This window comes from Carassius auratus, chromosome 27 (assembly GCF_003368295.1).
Source record: "Carassius auratus strain Wakin chromosome 27, ASM336829v1, whole genome shotgun sequence".
NCBI lineage: Eukaryota > Metazoa > Chordata > Actinopteri > Cypriniformes > Cyprinidae > Carassius > Carassius auratus.
Window position 1 is genome coordinate 2106647 of NC_039269.1, and position 24867 is coordinate 2131513.

General features: G+C 36.6%; 1 protein-coding gene across 2 annotated transcripts in view; it reads left to right on the top strand.

Annotated features, from left to right (window-relative positions):
* LOC113045049 (adenylate cyclase type 8-like) overlaps nt 1-24867 on the top strand; it is a 46060-nt gene that overhangs the window by 12363 nt on the left and 8830 nt on the right. The window contains exons 4-13 of one of the 2 annotated variants that reach the window (XM_026205172.1): nt 109-220; nt 5593-5720; nt 7090-7248; nt 7471-7741; nt 15728-15925; nt 18391-18491; nt 18706-18907; nt 19861-19950; nt 20122-20294; nt 22102-22183. In XM_026205172.1, the coding sequence (XP_026060957.1) occupies nt 109-220; nt 5593-5720; nt 7090-7248; nt 7471-7741; nt 15728-15925; nt 18391-18491; nt 18706-18907; nt 19861-19950; nt 20122-20294; nt 22102-22183 (1516 nt within the window). The remainder of the gene's footprint in view (nt 1-108; nt 221-5592; nt 5721-7089; nt 7249-7470; nt 7742-15727; nt 15926-18390; nt 18492-18705; nt 18908-19860; nt 19951-20121; nt 20295-22101; nt 22184-24867) is intronic. The other variant, XM_026205174.1, reaches the window with a different exon arrangement.

The following is a 24867-nucleotide window of genomic DNA, read 5'->3' on the forward strand; positions in this document are numbered from 1 at the left end:
TTAAGTTCTGCCTGTTTATCTCAGATTAAACATCCCAGATTGGCTGTTAAATGATTGGGAAAATCGTGATTTTTCTGCCTGATTTATGTGCATGTGTGTTTTGTGCAGTATTCTCTTTGCTGATGTGAAGGGCTTCACCAATCTTTCCACCACCCTCTCTGCTCAGGAACTCGTTCGAATGCTCAACGAACTCTTTGCACGCTTTGACCGACTGGCACACGTAAGTGACCTAACACACATACATGACAATCTTTCAGCCACATCACAGTGTCATTTGGTGTCAAAATATGTAATAGCAGTGCCAAGTTATTCAATAGACTCTGAAATTACCATGCCTATTTAAACAGTGTTCTGATCAGGGAGGTTAAAAACTGGACAGAAAGTAACAAATTAGTTCTCAATTATTATGATTATTTTTTTTTTAATGTAAAATCATGCTTACATTACAAGTGGACCTCAGAGAACAGATTAAACAAAAAAACAAAGGCAGTTCATGACCCCTTTAATGGAAATCAATCAGCATTTTCTGTTCTATTCTATAGACTAAATCCCAGTGATTTGAACATTTCATCGTTACTCCTTGAGGTTTGGGGAGGATGTAAATGAAGTTCCCCTTCTTATGTTGATTAGATTTTATGACAATCGAGGTTGTAATAATTATCTGTGCCCCTTTCCTGATAACCATTTTTATTTATGGCCATTATAATTTAAATACTTCGGAACTAATTCAATAAATATTTGATCCACTTATGCATTTTAGCCCCAAAAATCTTATTCACAAGCTTGTATCTTATCCTCCTGTAATCCAGTTTAACCAGGCATTGTCTGCACTGATTTATTGCACTGTATTTGTATGACTTACTGACTTCTGTGGGACACAAAAGAAGATATTTTAAAGAAATGTTTTTGTCCGTACAATTTAAGTCAGTGGGGGTTCAGAACAACCCCAGTTGACTTGCATTTTATGGACAAAAAACAAACAGAATGTCTTCTTGAGAAGGATGTACAGGTTTGGAACGACATGAGGGTGTTTCATTTTCATTTTTGGCAATCTATCCCTTTAAATCATTGTCATTCAACACATTTTTCTATGTAAAGTAGGCCTATTTTAGTGCTTTATTCACATAATTCAGTGCTGATTACCTCAGAAAATTGCTGTTACACTCCTGCTTCACTTGCACATATTTGATGCAGGATGTGTGAAACAAAGAGAAGTGTTATGTTTGTGTGCCAAGGGCAGTGCCAGCATATCTTGGAGTTCAGTTAGAGTACAGAGGAGGATGAAATATGTGCCGGCTCACCGTCCCTCATGTCCTGCAGTGCACTGATGTGCTAAATGGCTGTTGCAAAAGTCACATAAATAAAAATGTTGTGGCCGCGTCCCCAGCATTAATGACATTGATATATGAGTGTATGTGTGTTAGCGCAAGGGTACAACTGTCAACAACTCGTGCAAATCTTGATAGCTGCCCTTGGAAGAAAGAACAACATTACTTACAGACATTTATACAGGAAAATTGATTTTGTGTATTTAACAAATGTGTTTTTTGTTATATTGCTCAGAATGGAGGAGGATATAAATGCATTATGAAGAATATTAAACACTGTCCTTGTGCTGCAGCTCTCCAATAATCGTATTCATGAGTCAGTACAATAATCATTGGAGATTAACCAACCATAAAGTGGCTTGCTGATGCATAATGCAGATATTCAAATGTGGCATATGTGTGCTTGCAGATGGTTGTATCAGTATGTCATATTTAAATATCCTTGTATCCTTGCGCATGTTTGTGTGAATCTGCCTGGTGTTGTATTAAATTCTGCAGCAGTGATTATCTTGATTTTTATTTTATTTTATTTTTTTATGAGAGGTATTCATTTTCTTTTCCGATGGCAGTGTTTATTCCGAGATGTCACATGTGTGTGGTTAGCAGGGTTGGGAGGTTTTTTTTTTAAAATGTATTTTGTTACAGTTACAAATTACTTAATTTATTCAGTAACGTAATCCAAGTACCACTATATGATAGTAATGTAATCTGATTACTTTTGGGTTCCTTTTAGTTACAAATGTAAATAAAGTCAAAAAAGCAATATCTAAGTACTTTTATTTAACTATGACTTTAAAGTTAAAACTAATAGAAACTCTAAAAACTATTTGAAACTATTAAAAAGTGTGCCTTGTTTCATTATCTAGTAATTACAGCCTGTAGGCCTATATATATTTATATAAAAGGCTATGTATAAATTTAGTGGCTATACAGTTTAGTATTACAGTTTTACTTTCATTATTATTTTTTTATTTCTTTAACATGTACAAGTAAAAATGATCAGGAAAGTGCACCATATTAGTCTATTTTAAATTAAGCCTACAAGTATATATTGAAATGTACAGTATGTGAAATGTTATGATCTTTCTTTATTTCATTGACTGATCTGGGGACTCTCGTGTTAATTTCTACACTTTCCAGCTCATTTTCAGCTTGAAAACTTACAAACAATGTCAGTCATGCACACCAGAGAATTTTAAATCACTAACAAACACTAAACTTTAGCTAACATAATGATTTCCATGCTAGTCGTACCTGCACATGTTCAAGTTGGTTGAGTAGGCTTTGTTAAAGCAAAAGTCTTCATGCACATTTCCTTTATACTCTTTGAAAACAAAACAACTGTTAAATTTCCAGACATGAAAGCGTTTTTCCCAGCAGCGTCTCATCCCGCATTTGAGGAAAATAATTGTAGAAGGTTGTTATTTGTGCACACACCAGCAGATGGCTCATGCGAGTCAGCAGAAGTCAACAGAACCATGAACTATGATGAAGCAGCACTAAATATAGCGTTATTATGTCAAAATACTAATTTATTTTATTTTAAATGAAATAAATGTATTCCTGATAGTATTCCCACTTTTTACAAAATGTAACTGTAATCTGAATACTTTGATTTGTGATGTAACTGTAATGGATATTTCTATCCTGATTACGTAACGCTGCTATATGTATTCCGTTACTCCCCAACCCTGGCGGTTATTGCTGAGCTGGTTAACTGTGCAGTTGAGCTGTCGCGTTCAGCATTTACAGATGTAATGGTTTTGATTGCTTGCGTCATACCACATCTTGACAACACTTTGAACTCCGATGATCCTGTCTTACAGCAGCCTTATCTTACATAAATCTTTTTCACTGTCTTGCTATCTGTCTCTCCCTAGCTCTTTATTCTTCTTCTATGGCCTCACATTGCCTAAAGGGAAATGTATATTAACCATTTCATTACTTGACATATGATCTAAATGAGTGATATTTGTATACTGTATGTATATATATATATATATATATATATATATATATATATATAGTACAGACCAAAAGTTTGGACACACCTTCACATTCAAAGAATTTCTTTATTTTCATGACTATGAAAATTGTAGATTCACACTGAAGGCATCAAAACTATGAATTAACACATGTGGAATTATATATGGAATTATATACATAACAAAAAAGTGTGAAACAACTGAAAATATGTCATATTCTAGGTTTTTCAAAGTAGCCACCTTTTGCTTTGATTACTGCTTTGCACACTCTTGGCATTCTCTTGATGAGCTTCAAGAGGTAGTCACCTGAAATGGTCTTCCAACAGTCTTGAAGGAGTTCCCTGAGAGATGCTTAGCACTTGTTGGCCCTTTTGCCTTCTGTCTGCGGTCCAGCTCACCCCTAAACCATCTCGATTGGGTTCATGTCCGGTGACTGTGGAGGCCAGGTCATCTGGCGCAGCACCCCAACACTTCTTGGTCAAATAGCCCTTGATGCCTTCAGTGTGACTCTACAATTTTCATAGTCATGAAAATAAAGAAAACTATTGAATGAGAAGGTGTGTCCAAACTTTTGGTCTGTACTGTATATTAGAAACACTAAACAAAAGACGAAAGTTGTTATATTTTTTAACTTGTGCCATGGAAATGCCATGTTTCTGGACATATACCCTGGTGATGCTGTGATATTCAATGAATTACTGTATATTGGAGTACCATATTATGTTATCACTATGTCTGTTCCCTTGGAAACTAATCTAAGACCTTGATGTTGATAGCAGCGTGATCTAGCATTTGACCTGCAGAAATCTATGAATAATATGAGGATGGTAATCATTTGCTACTAATGGTACACTACCATTCAAATATATATTTTTTTTTTTAAAGAAATCAATACTTTTATTTAGTAAGTGTACATTAATTTGATCATAATTGACAGTAAAGACATTTATAATGCTTTAGAATTTTAAATAAATGGTGTTCTTTTAAAGTATCACAGTTTCTACAAAAATATTAAGCAGTACGCCAGTTTTAAAGCATTTATAACAATCATAAATGTTTCTTGAGCAGCAAAACAGAATATTATAATGATTTCTGAAGGATGTAATAGGAGTATATAATATATAATATATAATAATATAATAAATATACAATACAGCTAACTGTACTGATAAGTTTAAATATACTAGCTATGTAAGCTTTTTAATGAATTAATCAGATCAATAAGTGACAGTAAAAGCTTCCATAATGTTACAAAAGATATATAGGAGTAATGATTGCTTATAAGATTCAACATCACAGGAATAAATAACATTTTAAAATATTTCAAAAAAGACATTATAATTAGTGATAATATTTAATAAAACTATTGCTTTAAATAAATAAATAAATGCACCTTTGTGAGCATAAGAGCATTTTACATTATCGACCCCAAACTTTTGATGAGTTGTGTGAATATATATATATATATATATATATATATATATATATATATATATATATATATATATATATATATAAAAACCTTGGTATTATCATCTGACACCATCAATGTGCTTCCACAGTACTTTTTCTGTAAGGCTCAGTCCAACTAAGAGCAGGTTCAAGTTTTAATTTAATGGGTTCTTTTTTAATGACATTACGTCATGTTGATGTTATGAGTGTGTTGTTTCACTTGCATTTAATGTAAGCTTCCGTGTTTATATCCATTAAATTGTCCCACAGTTTGGTATTGATTATGCAAAAGGCATCCACTTAGCCTGCAGATTAGCACTAGTGCTTCAAGCATGCTATCATGATCCAGTCCAGAGCTAATCAGGTTGTAGGTGGTGCTTTTAGCAATTGATAAATGACAGTTGGACGTAACGACTCTGTTTCCATACAGCGTTTACTGAGCTGTGAAAAGACGATAATATGGCAGTAGACATGAGTAATGGATTTCAGAGAGATCGAATGAGTGAGTGGCAGCCTAAATGATCACCCTCTCTGAGCTCTACACAAAAACCTGGCAGGCTGAGAGATAACTAGAAAAGATAGAGACTGCAGTGGAAATTATAGGGCAATTACGGTTATAAATGCTCAAACCCTCATATACCCCACTGACACTGTAAAATGCGAAACTGTGCAATCGTTCCCTAGCAGCTATTTCTACCTGATCTGACCCTTAATTGCTTTTATTGGGATACATTGATGTATTTTGATTGATTCAGCTGCATTAAATAAAAATATTGTCAACAGTTTGTCATACTAAATGTAAAAATGTCTTCTCCTTTTCTTCTCAGGAGCATCATTGCCTGAGAATCAAGATACTAGGGGATTGTTATTATTGTGTTTCTGGCCTTCCCGAGCCTCGACCGGATCATGCCCACTGCTGTGTCGAGATGGGCCTCAGCATGATCAAAACCATCAGGTAATGAAACATTTCATGTTTTATACTCCTAGCCAACACTAAATAAGTGATTCAGTGTTTCAGTAACCCTGTAATGTTCCAAAAGCAAGATTTTATTGCTCAGGTTAAGACATTTTATTGCTTAAACAGACACAAATGAGACAAGTGTTGACATAGTAGAGTATATGTATCTATAAAATGAATGTGGATATAATACCCTAGTGCTCAGGAGACACATACACATATTAAATTGGCATTGTTTTCTAAGATGCATAGCTTTCCAAATCTGTACCTCTTTCTTTTTTGCATGGAACACAAAAGATTTTCCATTGTTTTAATTAACGTGAGTAAAGAATGGGGCCATTCAAGCTCCAAAATGACAAAATGAAAATGACCGATCGTTTCGCCAGTTAAGACTCTTATTCCTCGTCTGGTATCATGTAGAGAGCCCTTTGAAGCTGCACTGAAACTGTGATTTTGACCTTCAACCATTTGTTAGCCGTTCAAGTCCACTATAAGCAGAATAATCCTGGATTGTTTTCATCCAAAAACTACATTTATTTTCGACTGAAGGAAGAAAAGTTTAAACTTGGGGGTGAGTAAATTACCAGGAAATTTTAATTTGAAAGTGAACTAATCCTTTAATATGCATTTATGGAACTTTTCGAAGCTTGACGGCTCCAATACCCAGCTATTCAAACAACGGTCCATTTACTTAATTTTATTTCATTTCCCATTTTAGTTTTCCACTGAAGAAAGTCATATGAACTGGTGATGACAAGAGTGCAAGTAAAGGGAACTCATTAGCTTTGCTTCTTTCCTACAGGTTGGAAATTGGGCAAAGGAATGCACAAAATGAGACATAACAGAAATATCTGCTTCACAGGTTACATTTGAGTTGTTTAACATTAATATCGGCTTCACAGGTTATATTTGAATAAGTCTGTATTGGGTATTATTAGCGTTAATTTAAAACAATGGAAGTCTATAGTACTGTATGTCTGCAGTAAGGTTGAGTGAGTGAGTGAGTGAGTGAGTGAGTGACAGAGAGAGAGGCCACTAGACCGACTAGATGGCAGATGAGAGGCCCTTGTTCAGCAGGTGTGTATGTGTGTGCTGCACTAGTGTGAGTGCTGTTAGATATCACAGTACTCACTCTACCACTCAACACACAAAGCAGTGACAGTATGACCTCGATTCCACTCTTTATAAACAGCCACTTACTTCTGCCTGTTACCCCGTTCAGGAGTAATAGTATGATGTGTACTACATCTTGCCTATAAACTCAGTGTGACTACTCTGGCTCAACAGTTGTTTAGCAGCAGCATTACAGAGTTTCAACACCGCTAGCTAGCTATCCATCCTAACCTTTTTGTATTTGCATGTTTAGGTATGTGCGCTCACGTACAAAACATGACATAGACATGCGGATTGGCATCCACTCTGGTTCGGTTCTATGCGGAGTTCTTGGTTTGCGGAAATGGCAGTTTGACGTCTGGTCTTGGGATGTCGACATAGCCAACAAACTGGAGTCTGGGGGAATACCTGGGTAAGATACACGCAAATGTGCACACAAAAGCTCTTGGAAGTACAGTGGGGATTATCTATTAGCCCTCAAAAATGCTCAGCTGTGAGCATTTTATGGACACCTTCAAATCTTGTGTAATTGTGTGGGAGAACATTTATTGAGTTTTTGTTTATTCTCATTTTGAAAAAAGGTGTTTTGTTTTGGATGTGTGAGATGAATCTAGTTAATTTCAAACCCCCTCAGGAGGATCCACATCTCTAAAGCGGCTTTAGACTGTCTGAACGGTGATTATGAGGTGGAGGAGGGTCACGGTAAGGACCGCAACGATTTTCTGCGCAGGCATAACATCGAGACTTTCCTGATCAAGCAGCCAGAGGAGAGCTTACTCACGCTGCCGGAGGACATCATGAGAGATTCCACCAACCAATCAGATCACAGACCCTCGAACACTTCCTTCACGGAGGGAACATGGAGCCCTGAACTTCCCTTCCATAACATAGTGGGCAAACAGAATGTGAGTGCAATAACACACACAAGCACGCAACCAAACAAGCACAGTTAAGAAACACGCATTAATGCGTCCTCAACAGTTCTGAACCTCTCACACACACAGCATGCAAAAGGAACTTAAATTGAGGTTCTGTATCTGTTCACTGCACCTGTCTTTCATTTCAGTGCGAGCTTCTGATTTTTTTCCACATCTCTGTCTTCTTTTGTGTTCCTCCTGCATGGTTGGTTTGTTCTGGATAGTTGTGTGTAGGCACTTCATGACCTAAATCTAGACAACTACTCAACAAATGTAGCTGCCCAAGGTTAAAATGTGAATATATACTCTGAAAACACTGTTTCTGGCATGCATGTTTGGGAGTCATTTAGAACAGTTTTCCTTTCTCAGTGTCAATGTAGCATGCAATGAAAAAGCAGTGTACAAGCCGAAGTCTCTAAATCTCTTTATCATGGCTCATGTTTTTTTAGTGCTGTTGGACAGGTAAAGTGCTCTAGTCTAGAAGGTCTTAGGGCTGTAGGGTGAAGGATAGTGTTCTAAAAGGCCATCTAGACTGTTGGTTGAGGACACTTTTTAAATGATTCTAAAGGTTTATTAAAAATAGATGGTATTCTAGAAGATTCTAAGGCTAAAGAAAGAAGGTTCTAGAACAGGTTTTCAACCCTGATCCCGGGTACCTGGTTTTGGTTTTCAAGATTGTGGGGTAAAGACAAAAGGTGTAAAAGGTTTTCATGGTTGAAGTGTAAAAACAATGGTGTAATGGGTTCTCAAGGCTATAGGGTGTGGAAAGTGTTGTAGTGGATTCTTAAGGCTATAGTGTAAAGAAGGTTCTCAAAACTGTAGTGCAGGAACTATGTTTTAGTGGATTCTCAAGACTGTACTGTATGGGCAGATTTCTGGAGGGTTCCCATTGTCAATGTGGTTTTCAAATTAGTTTCATAAAAAATATGTTCTAACTGATTCTTAGTGTTCTCAAGGCTGTAGGGTAAGGACCGTTTTTGTGTGGGCTCTCGAGGCTGGAAACATTGTCTAGTAAACTGCTTTTCCCAACTTATGCTGTAAGGACTGTTCTAGCTGATTCTCAAAGTTGTAAGGAAGGGACAGTGTTTTAGAGCAGAGTTGTCAAACTTAGCAGCTGAAGGTCCACTTTCCTGAAGAGTTTAGCTCCATCTAGCTTCAACACACCTGTCTGAAAGTTTATAGTCAGGTGAGTACATTTAGGGTTCTCACACAGTGGTCCTCCAGGAGCTGAGTTTCACACCCCGTGTTTTAGAGTTTTTACAAGGCTGTAGGGTAAATACAGTATTCTTGTGGATTGTCAAGCTTGCAATATGGGCACTGTGTTCTGGAGGGTTCTCAGGGCTAAATGGCTCACAACAATGTTCTAGAAGGTTTCTGTGGCATGTGCTTCTGATTATGATGCAGAACTCTCTTTTGGTGTGGGTCGAGTTGCCAGGCTGTTGCTATGGAGATGTGGTTAACATAAGGGAATGTTGTCTTTGATTAATGCGGCGCTTTTGTTGCCTTTGTCATGCAGTCATCTTAACACATCAAAGAGCTCTCACAGTATGACTGGCAGGGCAACCAGCCAATTACACATCAGCTGAGAGCACAAGCCTTCGCCTTGATTTGACGAGTGCGTGTGTATGTCTGGGCTTTTATAGATGTGTTCAAACAGAAGTATGCTGACATGTTCATGTGTGTATGTAAGATTATAGGACTGGTCTCCATGGCAACAGGAATGTCTGTAAGGCAGTAACAGGATTCCTTTTTCTCCTTCATGCTCCGTTTATCCCTCTTACTCTCTCCTCTTTCATCTGCTGTTCCTTTCTTCTCCTTTATCTCACATCCTCTCCCTCTCTCTTCTCCGTCTTCCTGTTCAGGCTTTGTCCTCAGTGACGCATTGCAGCCACGGTGTGTGTGTGTGTGTGTGTGAGTGAGTGAGTGAGTGAGTGAGTGAGTGAATGTGTGTTTTAGTGGGTGTTTGGGTGTGTGTGTTCTGCCGAAGGGTGGTTCTGTTAATGGATTTAGTTTCTCAGTCCTTGTGTTTTTGTATGTATGCCAAAACTTCATGGACTCAAAAACATAGACACACATGCATATAAACACTGCAACCTGAGAGTATTTCCTTTTGTAGTTTAACAGAGACCTTGTCTTTTGTATTTGGTAGTGAAAGCATTTACTATTAATCAGCCAAAAAACCTCTGCAATGCCCGTGTTCCAAAATCAAGTGATAAATCTAGATCAAAACACGGATCTAAATTTTGATTTGAAAGTCATTTTTGAGCTCTCCAGGTTTAAAGCTGTATATTACTGAAATATATTAGCAGGTATTTGTTTATCGGAGCCCCGCCATGTTGGTAGAACCAAAGACTTTACAGAAAAAGAAGAAGAGTCTCTTCTCTTATTAAAGTATCCCTGAAACATCAAGGCTTAAGGCTGTGCCTAAAACGGTACCATCTGCGACCAAATATATTAATTTGCGAGTGATATTTTTGCTGACGTCCCCACTGGGGAATATATACATTTACAGGTTATGACTTAATTTGCTTCCTAATGCCTTTTTTCCTACTTGTTTTGCACATGAAAGTTTTAGAGGAAATAACAATTCTTGTATGCATTAAATTCATAGTACTTGTAGTGTGCTTTGCATCCAATAATCACAGTGAGCTTTGTGCTCTGTTGACTTTTAATAAACAAATTATCAGCTTTAAAATTCTGCCAAATTCATAATAAAATTCAAACAATAAATACCTTTTTGTGCTCTTTAATGTGGCATGAAGGATTGCTTTAGTGCCATCAGTTCAAGGGGCATGTCAACTTATCATATCTTTCTCTTTACTACTATAGTAAGAAATAAACATGAAGCTCATTAGTCAGCTCGAAAAACTTACTACTGTTTTAAGAGAAGCATTTTGTTAATTATATTCACTGCATATTTATTTTTTTACTTAACCTGTTATCTACATTATAAGAAAGAATGCAAGGAACTAAAGATTCAGCATCTCCTATTTAATTGCATGTTACTTATGAAGAAAACATATTGGATGTGTTCAAGAAATATGACAACATTTATACAGTAGGATAAGTTGAGGAGGAGCCCAAACTACACTCAATGGCCGAGTGATGCTTACATAGTTATGGTCCATGATATTGGCAAAGATTCTGTGAAATAAACAATTCTTTGTGACTGTTTATAGCTCTCAAGTTTGAAAAGACATGTAGTTCACACTTTAAATGAACCTTAGTTCCCAATACATCTACTAGATAGATTCTAATGTTAATGCTGTAGAAGGAGGACATACATAAACAAATGACAGTATGACTGAAGAAGTGGTTAAAAACAAAGAAGGAAAACACATTTATTCTGTGGCTCTTCGAAAAATAATGTGCCACCTAGTTTTGTTTCTTATAGGGGGAGCCTAAAGTGATTTATTTTATTTTATTTTTGTCTGAAGCCCTTCCCATGAATTCTGCCATCAGACAATACTATTAAAAGCCATTTTAACTCCACCCCATAAGCAATTCCGGGAAGCTCTGAAAAGCATCAGAGCTCTCAAAAGCTTTCTTTTTCCACCTTCAGGATTATTGAGGAGAACTCAAATTAAATCTCTGACATCTCCACCCAGAAGCTTTTCCATCTCTTCTACTCCACCCAGATTTTTTCAGTTTCATTCAGTCCATAATCTGACTAATACCTCAACCAGAATGGAAAACATTGATGCAAACACCTTAGTCAGGAAAAAAGTCAAATGCAGTTTGATTTAAAAAAAAACGGTGTTGCTTATATGTTCACAGTGAGATTGAAAAGTATAACTTGCATGCATCTGAATTGTAGTGCAGGAGCAATTTTTGATATTTGTTGGAGGGTAATTAAGCATGAGGATAATGAATGTAAATCACTCTTTACTCACTCTAAAAGTATAATTTGACGCATTGGGGGCATGATTAATCATAACTGTATTAAGTTAATTCATTAAATTGAAAGCCCTAGTCTTTACTAATTTAAACAACCATTCAGTAAAGATTTTTAAAATGTTTTTGAAGCAAATTTCTTATTCTCACCAAGGCTGCATTTATTAGATAAAAAAAAGATTAATGGCAAAGATAGATTTTTATCAGCCATTACTCCAGTCTTCAGCATCACATTATCCTTCAGAAATAATTATAATGTGCTGATTTGATACTAGGACACATAGACACATTTCTTATTATGATCAGTATTGAAAACAGTTGTGCTGCTTAAAGGGTTAGTTCATCCATGAAAAATAGGCTCTGTTTTACTCACCCCCAAAGCATCCTAGGTGTATATGACTTTCTTCTTTCAGATGAATCCAGTCGAGGATTATATCCAGAGCTATATAAAAAATGGTCTTTGATCTTTCAAGCTCTATCATTGCAGTCAGTGGGTAATGCATTGTTTCAGTCCAAAAGAAGCAGTTTCAGAGGAAATTACGTATGAGTTTAGCTTTGCGGTTTAATATTGTTGTCAAATCAGAACTTTTCTCTGCAATAGCTAGAGAGAATAACTCTTATTGAATATAGAAGAAATTGTCAAAAGACCCTTCAGGTCTTCAAGGCCTTAAGATATTTGCAATTGTCATTCCTTTCACTTGTTAGAAGAACATTTATTGAATGTTTTCACAAGGCACTCAGGGCAGTTATACACCTTTCACACACTGCTGTTAAAAAACTCTTTCAGTGAAAATCCCAGTGCTAACACTAGATTAACAGTCCCTAATCTCAGCAGATTTGTCCACATCAGTTAATATAATTCAGAGTACACACATATATACAAACACTCTAGAACTAACATCTGATGAATGAAAAGTCCATATACAGTGCCAAAAAAATTATTTGGGCACTTAACCAACACTTAAAAATGTATGAAAATGTGCTAATATTTTGAACATTTTTACTGTTATTTCAGTGAATGCATGAATTCACTTACCCTTAAATTCACACAGGTTAACAGAGTAACCACAGCTGTAGTTGTAGAAATACAATTAGTTTCCATTATATGTTCAGTTTTATCATTTGAAACAAGCAAGCATGTTTTTATAAAATATTTTATTATGTCTTGTTTTAAAACAAACACCATTAAGTTTGACTTTAAGGTATATTTCACCTAAACCTTTCTCCATTTACTAAGCCTTTTACCATAAGCAAACCCATCATAAGACTTTTTTTCTTCCACAGATAAGAAAATTAGAAAATAAAGTATACAGTATGTTTCTTTTGGATTTTTGGGTGAAATGGCACCATGTCTATGTATGTTGTGTGTGAATCGTCCATTGTGTATGTATGAGAGTCAGTCTGTGTGTGAGTTTTGTTTCTCTAGATGACTCACAGCTCACAGTGACCACAGCTTCAGCTCGCGGCACAGATGATAGTCCTCTTTAAAGATACTTTCAGCGGTCAAAACAAAATCAAACGTCTGTGTCAGATCTTGTTAATGCAATATCCTCCGCTAGTCATCCTTCAATTTGACCTCCACCCTTGTGCTGACATTTCCACTGCTAAACATGCTCAAATACAATGCAACACATGCCTACACTGTGATGGAGAGAGAAAAAAGATTGAATTTGACTTCAAGTTCATATATGTGATTATATATGGTTGTTACTGGGTTTTCTGTAAAGAAATGTGTTCGGTGACCTACACACATGGAGGTCTTCTCCCATTCTTCCATGTAATAACTTTCTTCAGCATGATGCTTTTAAAACAGCCGTCTTGACACAGGTTGGCTGATTCAGTCAGGTTTAAACTAAGCTTCTTTCAAATGGTTTTTGTAAACAAGAGCCACCATTCAAGGGACATATTCAGTAGATTATAAATAGTACACAATTTATTCAAGAAACATGATAATTTTAACATGAGTAATATTTTTGTGTTTATTAAAGTATTGAGTGTTTAGCTAAGCAACTTGCAAATATCATAGCATTTTGCCCTCATTTGTTTGGAATAGAGATTAGTCAGCTGAATTAGCTAGTTAGACACTTGCATTAGTCAAGTCTCACTTTACGTGTGGCGCACTGTTTGCTTGGGTGTGTGAGTTTTCTTGTATGGGCGTTTCTGCACATGTAGGACCACTTAGACTGACTCATGTAAACAGTTTTTTTTTTAAAAATCGTATTTGGAACAGAGCCATGGTTATAGCAAGTATGAGGTAACATTTTGGAGGTCATGTAAGGTTGCCTCCCTTTCCCTGTACAGTCATCAGCTTTAGCTGAGTGGCCTGAACTCAGCCAGGTCCTGTTCATGCCATTTTTCATTTGTGTCCTGATGTTGTACAGCGTGTTTAGGGCGAGTGATATCTTTGTTTAACCTCTATCCTCACATGAACCTCTGAGCTTGAAATTGAAATCTTGTGTGTCACCTCGTATTGTACAAGTGTTTACTAGAGGTGAGCTGCATGAACAAAATACTGTCATAGTGTGATACAATTTATATCATGGTAGTTACTTTTCTGGAAATTCAACTTCCAAATGTTGCATAATTTTAACATTTAAAAATAAAAGTGACATTATCTTTTTATTTTTTATTTAGTAGTTTTTATTTTATTAGCCGAGCTAAATTGCTCACATTATTATCAACCAAGTTGTTTACATTCGAAGCATGTATATGTAACACAGTCTTGTCTTGGTATTGGATTTGGATCAGTTGACATTGGATGATATACAGTGATGGGTAAAAACACCTGACAGATCTGAAAATATTGACCCTTTTTTACCTCCAAAACATGATTTAATTTCATAATGTTCATGAAAAAAGCAGATGGTTGCTCTGAGCACAACAAATATCAGATGAAGTGAGTTGTACTGTTTTTATCCACTTTTAACTTTAATTTTTGGTATGTCTACCTTTTGCAGCAATTGAGTCAATATATTTTCTGAGAATCTCAATGTTATCCCCTGTCTTCTGTAACTCAAGCCATATGCTTTCCTTTGAATGTACAATAGATCTGTCCAGTTTATTTTCCAACTAACCCCAAATTTGCTCATTGGGGTTGAGGTCCAGATTTGGTGGCGGCTAGTCCATCATTTTAAATGTTCCAGCAGATTTCTTCCATCGCACTTAGTTCAAGCAATAGTTAGTTTTATGGATATTATAATAACCAGTTTAACAAAAAAAAAAACTGAAATCTCTTAAATACGCCTAGTGTTCTAACATTTTTGGCCACTACTGTATAAATCTTCAACATGTATAACACCAAGTTTGCTGAAAATATTTAGAATAGGTCATATGAACACAACGTGGTGTTTTCAGCACATGATAAAGAATTCTTCCCTTACCCAAGGTGGTATGCCACCATCAGTCAACCATAGACCATGTAGAAAACATGAACAATCAGCAATCAACCTGGTTGTAACTGGATTTTCCAGCAGAGGGAACTAACTAGAACAGCCTCTTATTTTGATGCTTAAAATATTTGATATAAAAGGTCAGGCTTTCCGGCATTAAGGCAGTGGAATTATTAGACATTTCAATAGTGAGTTGATTTTTTAGATCCACTCTAAGAGATGGGCTGAGCTGTAGGCAGTTAGAAAAGCCTATTACTTACAGTCCAGAGCATTCGCTGTACAAAAAAAATTATCATGTGATTTGCAAGTGTTATACGTGTGTGTGTGTGTGTGTGTGTGTGTGCATACTTAGCTGTCGTTTAGGGACAAAACTATCATGAGAAGTGAACTAAATATGGTAAAACCACCATTGGGGATGCTGTAATGTATGTGGGAAAACATTTATTAAATTAAATAAAGCATAGAGTTTGGGTTGATACATATTTATGATTAACCTTATATAAAAATGAATCTGTCATTTGTAAGTAAACGTGCATGTGTTTGTGCAATCCTTTTCTATTATTTCTTTGATTGTCATACATTCATGTTGTGCAGAGCTCTTGAATGAACAGATACAAACCAACACACACACACACACACACACAAACACTCTCTTAGACTCATGGGCGCTGCATGTGCTTTTCCTCTGTAGACTCTGGCTGCGCTCACACGTCACTCCATTAACCTGCTCCCCAACCACCTGGCTCAAGCCCTGCATGTGCGCGCCGGCTCACAGGAAATTAACGCTCGCATGCAGAGCGCCATCGCCCTGCGCAGCGGGGACAAACTCCGCCAAGAACATATCTCCCCCTTCTCTCTCACCTTTAGAGAAACACTGCTGGAGCACAAGGTAGCTTGCTCCCAACTTCCAGCCATCCTGTCCTCCCTCTCTGCTCTCTCGCTCTCTCTTTTTTGCTTTATTTTTTTTTGGAGGTGCAAGCGATGGAGGCGAGAGAGTGTTTTTGTCATGAGTAAACTAAAGGACGTTATGTGCCAGCAATAGGAGTCAATACTTTCTAGAACATGCACAGCGGTTTAAAATGTTCTCAATTACTATATCCCATCCGAAAAAGCAAGTTAAGGTGGTCCAGCTGTTTTCAGAGCATTGATGCTGTTTTCTTGTTGGTTCAAGATGGTCAACCAGATTGATCATCTATCTAGACCATCTATCTAGACTATCTTTGCACCATATATTAATGGTCCCAGGAACCATCTACCACCAGTTTTATTTAGATTTTCTAGCTGGAGCGATGACACTTCAGACACCACTAGAATGCAATTTACTCTCCCCTAAAACACAATTCTGTTATTATTTTCACTAGCAGGCTTTCTTCTGTGGAACGTAAAGTTTTATATTTTGAAGAGTCTTCAAGTTATTCAATGACAGTTCATATATAGTGACCACAGCTCCAAAAATGATTAAAATCTCCAAAAACATTGTTTTTATGACATGGTCTGAATGTTTCATTCATGAATCTTTCTCCAGTTCTTGAGTTGTTTAATGGATAGTGCACCTAAAAAGGAAAATTCTGTCATTAATTACTCACCCTCATATCGTTCAAAACCCATAAGACCTTCGTTCATCTTCTAAACACAAATTATGATACCTTGGTTTGATGACATCTATGAGCTTTCTGACCCTGCATAGAAATCAACGCCACCGAAATGTTCCTAGACACGGAAACGTAGTAAGGGCATCATTAAAATAGTCCATGTGACATCAGTGGTTCAACCATCATTTTATGAAGCCACGAGAATACTTAATACTTATAAAATAACTTGAATAAATAACTTTATTCAATGATTTCTTCTCTTCCGCATCAATCAATATATGAGTACAATATGTGTCATTTTTTGGCCTTGAACGACAAAGGTATTGAAATATCTTAATTTTGTTCCAAAGATGAACAAAGTTCTTACAGGTTTGGAATGACATGAGGGTGAGTAATTAATGACAGAATTTTCATTTTTGGTTGAACTGACTCTTTAACTTGAGAGCGGCTCTGGCCATTAGTCTGACAAAAAGGGTTGGTTCCTGATCTGATCAGCAGGTTCTGACAAAGAAAAAGAGAGTGAATTTAAATCAACACTTAGTATAATGAGCCCTGTGAATTTAGCCGATTAGATTGGTCTCCTAAATTGATTGGTTTTAATCACAATCTCTATAGGCGGAAGGTGAACCAACTCCAGGGTAAGGCTTAATGCAGCCAAATTTATTAAACATCATAAACCCATCTTTTTAGGCAACAACCAGACATCGGTGTCATGTAGACTAATAAAATATGTTTAATGGAGCTGAATTTGTATTTAACGTGAGGTGATTACAGTTTAATAAAAGCATTAGAAATTGATAATTAGGCTGTATAACGTTTCCTTTCCACAGTTATTTAAACAGCAAATAAATTATAAATAGAAAGTGATATTAGAACTTACTTTGATCTATCGCGAGTTTAAGCACTGTAAAAAAAACTATCGTTATAATCAATGAAGCTGTATACACTGTGAAACGAATCTCTTTCTTACATTGTACATGCATCTGCGCTTTTTTGTTTATGTGTAATTTCGTGTAATTCAGTCAGAGAACGCGCGCGCACTCAAAACTGAGGAGTTTCAGCGATTACTCATCTGAACGCCTCTGATTGGCCACTGCATTCCTGAGCACAACATAATTGTGTGTGAGTGGTTAAAATGCCCAACACTGTTAAAACCTCTAAAATGAAATACAGTGCAACATGAGCAGATTTTTATTTGTTGCCACAGTCGACACTGCCTGTTCATTTTCACTTTGTTAGCAACAGACATAATAGATTTAATTTGTTTTGGTTTTCCCCAAGTCCCCATGGCCAGGGGAAGGCTAAGCCTTCAGCCTTACACATGCTCCACCTATGACCATCTCTGATGAACTTGGTTCATCATATGAACGCGAATTCTTCCTGAACAAATGGGATTTGCCCACAGACGGGCCTTCGGGTTACTCATGATCCACTATCATGCATGTTTTCATCTTATTTAAAAATCTTATTTCTCCCTTACCTCGGTTTGAGTTGACCTTTGTCCCCAGCTTGGCCCTTGATTCTGTGCCACTCTCTGTGCTTGAGATGTTTCGTTTACCCTGCCTCCATGATGCCCTGACATCACACGTCTTCTCACTGACCCAGAGAGCACAGGAGTTGTGTGTACAGTATGTGTGTTTATGAGCGCCTACCCAGCTCTTTCCTATGTGGTTAGCATTGCTTTCATGGTGTCATTGTGGTACTCATGTGAAGAGGAATTTTTGTCCTTACTTTTCTGTGTGTGTGTGTGTTTCCTCTACAGTATTCCCAGATGCGAGACGAGGTGTTTAAGTCTAATCTTGTGTGTGCCTTCATTGTTCTCTTCTTCATCACTGGAATACAGAGCTTACTTCCCTCTGCAAGGTAAAACAGTAGATATACTAATGGCCATACCCACCATGGACATTGAGGTTGACACATGATCTGTTTGGGTTTATACTGCACATAGAAGTCATGGATTAATATTTCCCATAGTGTTAAATGTGGCTTTTTCAATGAAATGTAATCCACACCAGTCTGGAATATTCGATTACTCCCACGAGAGCATCATATAATATGTGATCGCTCATGTTTGTAGGATGGTGACTATGGTGATACAGTTCTCCGTCCTCATCTTGCTGCACTGTTGCCTTGTTGTTGTGACAACGGCGGAGGATTATAAGTGTTTGCCGCTGGTTTTGCGAAAAGCATGTTGCTGGGTGAACGAAACGTACGCTGCACGGAACGTCGTCATCTTCCTCTCCATCCTCATCAACTTCTTGGCTGCCATGATCAACATAGTGAGCAAACGTTTTTTATTTTATTTTTAATTTCATCATTATACTCTTGCAAATGTTATTGTGGATATATAACGTTTTAATTTCCGAGCTGAACCAATTTCAACTTATGAAAACCAATTATAAAAATGGGTTATAAATCCAATTATAGTCCCACTGTGGAGTATAAATGAATTTGTTTTCATTTTAGAATCTAGTGACAAAGGATTTCACAATGCATGGCTCAAAATCTACAAACGGGTACATAAATGTAACAAATCTTTTTTGAGGTATTATAAAATGTTCAAAATGCTTTTTGCATAGTTCATTATACTATTTTATAGATTTAATTTTATTTAATGACCTAAATAAGTTACGTCCCTCAGAGACTGACAGCTTTGGATTGCAAATTCGTTAACTTCGAAAATCAAGTTCACTTATTTATTTATTATATATTTGTTTACCAGGAGAGGTTTTGATGCACTGTTACTTTTATTGTCTCTTATAATAAAAATAATTTATTTAAACCAATGAAAATACAGATCCTGTTGTAAATAATAGTGTAAAATCACTAAAAACTGTTGTTCCATTATTCCCCTTTAACAGATTTTGATTCATATCACTATCCTATTGGTAACTGGCCGATATTAGTAATTTTTCCAAATGCATTGTATTAGTCAATATTTAATGTGGATTTTTTTTGTTGTTGTTGTTTAATAACTTACCTATTTTTTAAATTCATCTTTATTGAATTTCAAAATAAACATTAGTTTTTCATACTGTATTTTATATTGTTGTGATGCTTAAATTATATTTACAACATCTGATTTATTTTTTTATATAGCTTTTGTTTATTTTATTATCATTTACTGCTTTCAATAGAATATTATATATAATTATATTGCTCTTTTATACAGATCAATTCTCAAATGCAATCAATTCTTTAACATTAGCACTCTCTTTCTCTTTTACCGTAGCTTTGGTGTGATTTCGATAAATCCAGCTCGTTCAGGAACCAGACGTTTAATGCATCTGCCTCAATCCCAGATATCTGCTTCTACCCAGAGGTCTTTTCATCCACTGCTTCCTACACAATCAGACCCCCAGCCTCTTGCCAGTTTCAGTCTGTTAAAAGGATTGATACAGTTTTAGCAAATGTGTAAACCATTTCAAATCAATTTCTTGACTGTACATCGATGGGCTGCTAATGGTGAGGTTGTCTGCCCGTTTATTGACAGTATTTCGTGTTTACTGGAGTGTTGGCGATGGTGACCTGTGCAGTGTTCCTCAGACTGAACTCAGTTCTGAAGCTGGCCATCCTGCTGATCATGATCGCTATCTACGCAGTGCTGACCGAGGCCCTCTACACACCACTGTTCATCCGCTATGACACACTTACACTTAATCAGAGGTATGCAAACTCCCACATTGTGCCATTCAGGAACCATTAAGGAATAAATTAGCAAGAGCAAAATTATACATCACACTTTAACAGTATGGATGTAATTGTGATGACTCAAGAAAGTTCGTAAGATGACGTGGACCCACTATAAGATAATAGCAATACATGTCATGCTGTTTCTAAAGTAGCAGTCTGCGAGTGTTTTAATTGATTTCTGTAAGTATTATGATTGACGTCAGCCAGTCATAAATTTCTTTGCAAAGTCTTAATGAAAGGGACACCTCAAACTCTAAAACAGAAAGTAAATGTAGGTGGTACAGTATTGCCTGGTGGTCAAAGATTTTGTATGGCAGCTGTAAGTTTATAGGTTTAAACCCTGAAAGGGTTGCAATTTTGCTGTCTGATGACATGCACATACTGTACACTTGTGTTACCACCTACATACACTGCCAAAAGTTTGGGTCAGTCTGTTTTTTTATTTATTTAGAAAAGGCTGTATTAAATAGAGAAAACAGCTTAAACTGAAGGCAGTCTAAGCACTGCCTCCGCAAAAGAAGATGAACGCCTGCTTCTACATCACTGCCTGTTTAGCCCCGCCCACCGATTCACACATGTAGTGTACATAAAAAGATGGGCGAACCCAGGTTTATTTAGAAACCAAACAATACACTTTATTTGATGAACTATATTTTTAATGAAGTGCCAGGCCATGTCAGTAAGAACTTCATTCATTTACAAACAAGGCACAATTTGACACAGAATTTTCAGAAAGATTGAAACTAAAAAACAATGCTGTTCCGGCTGTTTTGGATCCAACAGTACTGCCTCACCACAAAAGTGTGAAATAACTGTTTTTGTGTCAAAGCACTTATATAGTATTACAGTATTAAATAAAAAATAATAATAATGCAAAATAGTAAACACTCCATTTTTATTTAAAGGCAGTTCATCACTGAGTTCAGTGATGTCATCCTCCAGCTCAATTCAGTAAGATTGGAGATGAGCTACACCTGCGCCCACCGCCAGTATCGAGTCCCACGTAGGAGATGGAAGGATATAAAACTGGAGCGACTTTAGTGAAGGACGAGAGAGGACCAGGCCTGGGACATTAGTTTATGTGTTTGCTTTTTATTTGTGCGCGTCAGACGCCGTGAGGGGCTGACGCGCTGTTTTGTTTATTTTTGAATTATTTTAAGTATTTTGATTGTGCGCCGGTTCCCGCCTCCTTCTTCCCAATGAATAGGAAGTTTGTATCGTTACAAATAGTATCTGTGCAATCAAGTCGACCATATCGCTGGATATTAAGTGTCCCCAACTAAGCAAGCCAAAGCGACGGAGACTTTGTCTATTATTACAGATAGTTTGATATATATACTGAGTATTTATGCATTTTAACCTATCACAGTGTCCTTCTATGAAGGATGTGAACTATTAGCCAATCATAGCAGTGGGCATTTATTTCCGAGTCTACAATCCGCTTAGTCTATTCAAACAGAGTTTTCGGAAGAGGGAAGTTAAAAACGGGATAGAAAATAGCCTTTTACTTCTAAATTATGTTTTTTGATGTAAAAAAAAAATTGGACCTCAGTGAACAGTACAAAGTAATTCATACAGTTCATGACCCTTTTACAAACAAATCATTTTTCTTAACAGATATCATACTGTAATTGTTTGACAAACAGTGTACACTGTGATTATATCATCAAGGCTCTTTATGACATTTATGACAGATGTTTCTCTTAGCTAACTGCACTGTGGACATTATAAACATGCTGGAGAACTCATGAGACTTTCTTTCCTGTTTCTCTGGTTACAGCAAAAGCTTCCTGGGAACCAAGGAAACGTCTCTGCTTCTCATGGCGATGTTCCTTTTAGCGGTGTTCTACCACGGCCAACAGGTAACAGACATGCACACAAACGCTAACCTGACAGCGGATCAGGGGCCATTCAGTGCCTATTTTATAATGTCACGTTTCTAAGAAACGGCTGCAAGTTATTGGCTGCTTCATAAGGTCTCACAGTCAATATATAAAAGCCCTGCTTTCTCTCTGACGCACCCTGTGTGCGGATCTTTTTAAGTTCACTCTACTGATTGTTGTCTTTGATGCCGTAGATCAGGGGAAAGAGCTGGGCCGAGTGGTGATGAGCTAGAGAGAAAGAGAAATGAGCACTGCTGAGTTTGTGTGTGTGTGTTATGGTGTCGGCGCTGCTCTGATTAAGGAGCATGGTGCTCACTTATGACCGAAATGCTTTGTGCTTGTGCCATGTGTTGGGTCCAGCTATAACCTGCCTGCCCGTATTTGCCCCCTCCTCGTATCCATGGAAACAGCATGTCATTTAGGCAGGCGGTGCCACTGGCACTGCTTGGCCTATGGAATGGGACTTGGTGTGTTTTTCATGGACAGAGATTTGATCATTTCCTATTTATGCTCATCTTGGTGTGTATGTGTGTCAGATGAATGAACAAGCACTTTGTCACCGCAGGTCAGCGTCAATAAGGCTTTATTCCTCATATGCTGTTGTTTTTATGAGACATTTCATTTGCATATACAGTGGGGTGCAAAAGTCTGAGAGCACACTGATAATTTGGGAATCGACATTCAATTTTAAAACATTTTGAAAAAAAAAAAACCGAATAAATAAGACAAAGACGTGTTGTTAAATGAGTTTTAAAAATGTATGTTCTATTTTATTTATTTACTATTTAATCAAAAGTTTAACTTGTTTAACTAGCTCTCATCCTTTGAAGCCTACTGTATGTATAGTTACAGTTATTTAAAACTATGTATAATAATTACTTTAAAGTTATTATTTAATTGCTTCTACACTGGAAAAATATCTTCAAATTTGATAAGAAAATTGAATGAATTAATTAATTACAATTTCTCAAAATTTCATTTGTAAAACAAGATAATTACTTGTTGCAACACAGCATCTTTTATAGCATTTTTTTGATTAACGCTATAGATGTTATTCTGCACGAGCTGTGAGTGATTTTCTGCTTTTAATTTATTGTTTGGGTCATATTATCAGTGTAGACAGCAGTTGTAGGTACTGTATTATGCAGCTATCACTTTATACACAGATCTAATATAAAATCAATATTTAATTCCCGGCTGTATATTACTGTATATCCGAAGTTTAAACTGTTAAAACACATGATTTCAGTGCGAAAGACAGTATAATTAAAACCAAACAGATGTTTTTTAACATAGTATCTGAGATACAAGCTGTAAAGGCACAGCTCTTTTCTGGAAAAAGGGGTAGGGAGCAGCAGCTCATTTGCATTTAAAGAGACATGCAAAAAAACAGCCTGTTTCTGATTCTAAAAGAAATCCCCTAATGGGACACGGTAATGGGGGAGAAACACTGAGAGAGTAGGAAAATTATATTTCAGTGTTTTTTGATGCTCACAAAACTTTTGTGATGGAAATAATATGAGGGAAGAATTTAATTATTTTGTGAACAAACAAAGTTTGGGGCAATGCAATACTTTTGCAAGAGAATTCAAATGTTTTGTGAGCCAACGCAAAAGCATTGAAATATAATTTTTCCTCTCATGTCATATTTTTGTCATCTTAGGGTCTCAATTAAAAAAGAATCAGTGGAGTAAGACAAAATTTTCTTTTTTCTGAAATATATTATGCATTGTGGCTTCTTAAGAAAATGTCTTGTTTTAAAGATTTTAAGAAATTTTACAAAACTGTATAATTAAAACAGACAAAGTTATTTTTGCAGTGTAGACAGAACTGATATTAAACAGTGTGCCTTTACTGTGTCTCTTTAGTCTCTCTAAAGATTTTAGGAGCAAAATTTAGGACAAAGTAGATACTTTCTATAAATGGAGAACTCCAATGAGTCTCATGAGCTCTGATAAAGCAATAAAATGGCTTAAATTCAGCACATGTTCCCCTTGATTAAACTGTGAATGCAGGTACATGCCTTGCTCAAGGGAATAAGTCATGAGGGATATAACTTTTGTATTATCTGCTGAGTGAGAGCATTAAGGACCAGAATGTCACCACCGAAGAGCTTAGCACATCATTTTATCATGAAGAAGACAATGCATTCATTTTAGCCATTATTGTAACAGCTGTTCTTCCACCAGCCAGACTTTAACCATTTAAATTACTGTGCTGATAGCGATAAAGTCCCGTACCACTCCAGACAGCAGCGAGATTCAAAACCGGCCCTCCCAAGACACCTAAAACTTCTAAAACTCATTTATATTAAACTCTTTTCATACAGTTTTTCTTTTGTCAAAAGTAATTTGCTTGATGTGCTCTGCCTTAATTGTCTAATGTCTGAGTGTGTGGGTTCATATCTCTGTGTGAGTGTGTGCATGTGTTTTAGAGGTTAATGGAGGTTAGTCTTATTGATGTGTTTTTAATAATCAGTCGGACAGTCGCACACCCCTGTCTGCCCCACTTGCATAATTACTCCTCATAAAATCATCTTTGAGAGCATTCACAAGTAAATGCACACACACACTCATGCATTTTACACTCATACACATGCATAAACACTTACATCACACCCTGACTGTTAGTAAATTAATTTTTCAATCTGGACGCCTTTGTGA